The sequence below is a fragment of the Formica exsecta genome, unplaced genomic scaffold (assembly GCF_003651465.1).
Source record: "Formica exsecta isolate Colony F162 unplaced genomic scaffold, ASM365146v1 scaffold122, whole genome shotgun sequence".
NCBI classification, from domain to species: Eukaryota; Metazoa; Arthropoda; class Insecta; order Hymenoptera; family Formicidae; genus Formica; species Formica exsecta.
In genome coordinates this window covers 2,624,685-2,628,097 of record NW_021848556.1, presented here as the reverse complement: position 1 = coordinate 2,628,097, position 3,413 = coordinate 2,624,685, and the positions used below count along the sequence as shown (strand labels likewise).

Sequence of the window (3,413 nt, the reverse complement as noted above, 5' to 3'; positions counted from 1 at the left end):
ATACACAATATACACAATATATACTATATTGCCTAGATATATATAATTAAAAAAAAGAAACACGTTCCGTGGAATGTTTCCGGAATATATAAAAAAAAAGAATAATACATCTATATACACAATATATACTATATTGCCTAGATATATATAATTAAAAAAAAGAAACACGTTCCGTGGAATGTTTCCGGAATATATATCGAGACGAAAAAAAAAGTATATCAAAATGTGCGTATCTTTCAATATCATGTATGCGTGCACATATACCCGTTGTACGCACTTTAATTTCTTAGCTATATACGATGTACATGATAATGACGAATGAGGAAATACTCATACAAATTTATGCAAAATAATATAAAAACACGCACACATGTATAAAATATTGGATCATGGAAAAATGTTAAAGGAAGGAAATTAAATTCTCGATGAAGTCACTATATTTTGCCCTTCAGGTCAATCACCTTCTCATCATTATATCTGTAAAATCAAAGTCTCACTCTATCTTCAATTGTATACCTTAGTTGGTAGATTAGATGGAATGATAACATACAGTTATATATATGATTAGGAAAATCCAGTAAGTGAATATTTTCCATTTTTACGCGAGAACATTAAACTCATTGCACATGATCTTTCGATATGCTTAATTAAATAATACGCAATTAACATAGCAAATTTTCGAAATAAATTTACTTTTATATTAACAGTTCATAAAATTGTGCAATCAATAACAAATATTTTAAACATGCAACTAAAAATGCAACATACAATGCGGTTAAAAACATATATATTTTCCGCATGTACACACATACATGAGATATTAATAAATTATATATATATGGATTTTATAAATATGAGAAATGATTCACATGTAAGATGCATTATTTTACTGGTAACTAAAGGATCAGTATCTTTAAAAAGTTATTTAGTAAAATGGTATATGATAAGAAAAAACAAATACAAAGCACAGGCAATACTAAAGCATGCATGCATACATACCTGTATAGGAAATAGTGCTGAATTATGAAAAATATATCAAATGCCACAGAAAAGAATCCTAGACCGAACTTAGTCGGATCTCCGAAAATACTTTCCCAATCATCTGTGATAAAAATTATGACATATTAATATTTCGTAAGAATTAATTTATAATATGAATATGTGTGCAAACCAAAAAAATAAATTTAGTTCTGTATTTATATTTTTACCATAGTTATAAGCGTTGAGTATCATTTGTAGCATTGATAGGACGCCACCAGTAAAATCTAAGAATATATTTCCTATACTCCAGCCAACCGTGGACTTTCTTCTATAATTGTAATACGCTTGTGGTACATATTTAATAAGCGTTATGCTGAGCTTGACATAGCTACAGTAGTAGAGAAAATCTAGCCAGTGGATTGTGTGGACGAAGGATAATATTAAAGATATTAATATAAATACCGCAAATATTCCGTGAATAATACGTGCGGTCGTTGATACTCTTTGATTACCAATCTAGAGTAAAAATTAATACATTCATATTTCAATTTATAAGATCTTTAGCATGATATTTAATGATCTCATACAAAAAACTGTTTTAGCTATATAATTGTTATATATCTAGTTACCTCATAAATGAAACACTGTCCGATAGTTACGATAGTAGCAAATACTGCGTGTAGAGAAAAAAATATATCATTGATTTGTACAGGATTCAAACCTTTTGGATATCGATTAAAATATTCATCCTGAAAATATTTTAATAAATTAATCAGTAATCTTTTTTTTTATAAAAAGAATTAAAGTTTTAGCAGACTAAAAAGAAGTAAAATAGTCCTATTAAATTACAAAAAAAAAAAAGTAATACGACTTGATCTAGACTTTTCTTATTCATGTTTAGTATTTTTATCAAAGAATTTTTATTTTTAATATCATTATTTCTATATAATGTCTTCTCTCTCTTCTCTCTCTATACAATCAATGGCTCTTATTTTATTCAAAAATGGAATCAAGAAATCCATTTCATGGATTCTTTATATATTAATTATATAAGAGGCACGCAATATAGCAATATCTTACCTCAATCTCAGGTATCCAGTAAAGGCCACAATTAAATAATGCGTACATAAGAAAACCAACAACATTTAGTGAGAGGTAATCGAAATTAAGACCCACAACACTTTTACGTTTATAATTAATGTAGATTTGCGGATAAAAGCTTACACTCCATGCTAAAAAATACATCCATCCAACCACAGCACTGATGTGATACAGCGAATCTGATTTCTCTATAGTCACTCTAATAAATGCTTGAGAGACACTAAAAGAAAAAAAAATATGCAAAGAAAATTAATTTCACACATAAAACATTAATAAAATTATATAAAAAAGAAATTTTGAATATAATGTAAAAAACAGAATAAAATTTTGTATTTGCTCACTTTAAATCGAGAGTATATAATTGATCTTGCGGTATAATGATATTTTTATACATTTTTCAACAGTTTTTATAATTATTGAAAATGTCACAAACTAGATTTTTTTTTACACAGTGCTTTCTGAGAATCAATTTTAAGAATAAACTATCAAGCATATAATACAATTTAATAGTAGTCTAAAGTTTATCACTCATAAACGTCAGATATTTATTAATATCACCGAAAAATATATTAAAATCATTTATATTAATCACAAATAAGTTAAAACATCATTATTAAATTGGGATGTAGCCCGTTCAAAATCTGAATACAGACTGACCAAACTTTGAGTTTCTGCTTAGTTGACAAGTTTAGGTCAAAAGGCTATCTGTGCAGTCTTAGCACAGTGCAATGGAACGTGAATGTAACACTAATCGGAATCTTTTCAGAATTAGTCACAAAGATAGAGGAGGCATCGGTGCCAGAGATCTTTGCTCGCTGCTGTTTATTGTTGCGCAAGATTTGATTATAAATACATAATCAAATCATAACAAAAAACATGTATATGTTTATATACATATATTATATATAAATATATACATGTTTTTTGTTATATCAGCCACAACTATATATAGTAGTTGATTAAAGCTTAAAACTTAGAATATACAAAATTCGCGATATCTTTATAAAATGTTTCATCACATATACTTACTCTATAATATTACTGGGAGTTATATTAGCGCTAACAATTGAATGACCCGCGCTCAGACCTTTTACATAAATAACCCATTCTATTTTTTCCCCCGATGTAATAATAAAATTAGATGGTTCTGTAGATATCAAATCAGAATGTTGTACAACTATTGTAACTATTGCAGTACTGTCATTAGGTAAAGGTTCCCTGCAAAATAAGAAAGAGATTTATGAGATATGATATGATATACATTTGATTATTTATATATATATATATATATATATATATATATATATATTTCATTTGGCTATGTTCGACTT

The 3,413-nt window shown here is 27.3% G+C and overlaps 1 protein-coding gene across 3 annotated transcripts in view; it reads right to left on the bottom strand.

The window, feature by feature from the left end:
- The window catches only part of LOC115244643 (cystinosin homolog), a 24,265-nt gene that overhangs the window by 6,620 nt on the left and 14,232 nt on the right, over positions 1–3,413 (bottom strand). For 2 of the 3 annotated variants that reach the window (XM_029822469.1, XM_029822476.1), the window contains 5 exons: positions 3,112–3,300; positions 2,062–2,302; positions 1,611–1,730; positions 1,209–1,497; positions 1,000–1,102 (listed from right to left, as the gene is read on the bottom strand). In XM_029822469.1, the coding sequence (XP_029678329.1) occupies positions 1,000–1,102; positions 1,209–1,497; positions 1,611–1,730; positions 2,062–2,302; positions 3,112–3,300 (942 nt within the window). Of the gene's footprint in view, positions 1–425; positions 478–999; positions 1,103–1,208; positions 1,498–1,610; positions 1,731–2,061; positions 2,303–3,111; positions 3,301–3,413 lie in introns of those variants that run through there. The other variant, XM_029822485.1, reaches the window with a different exon arrangement.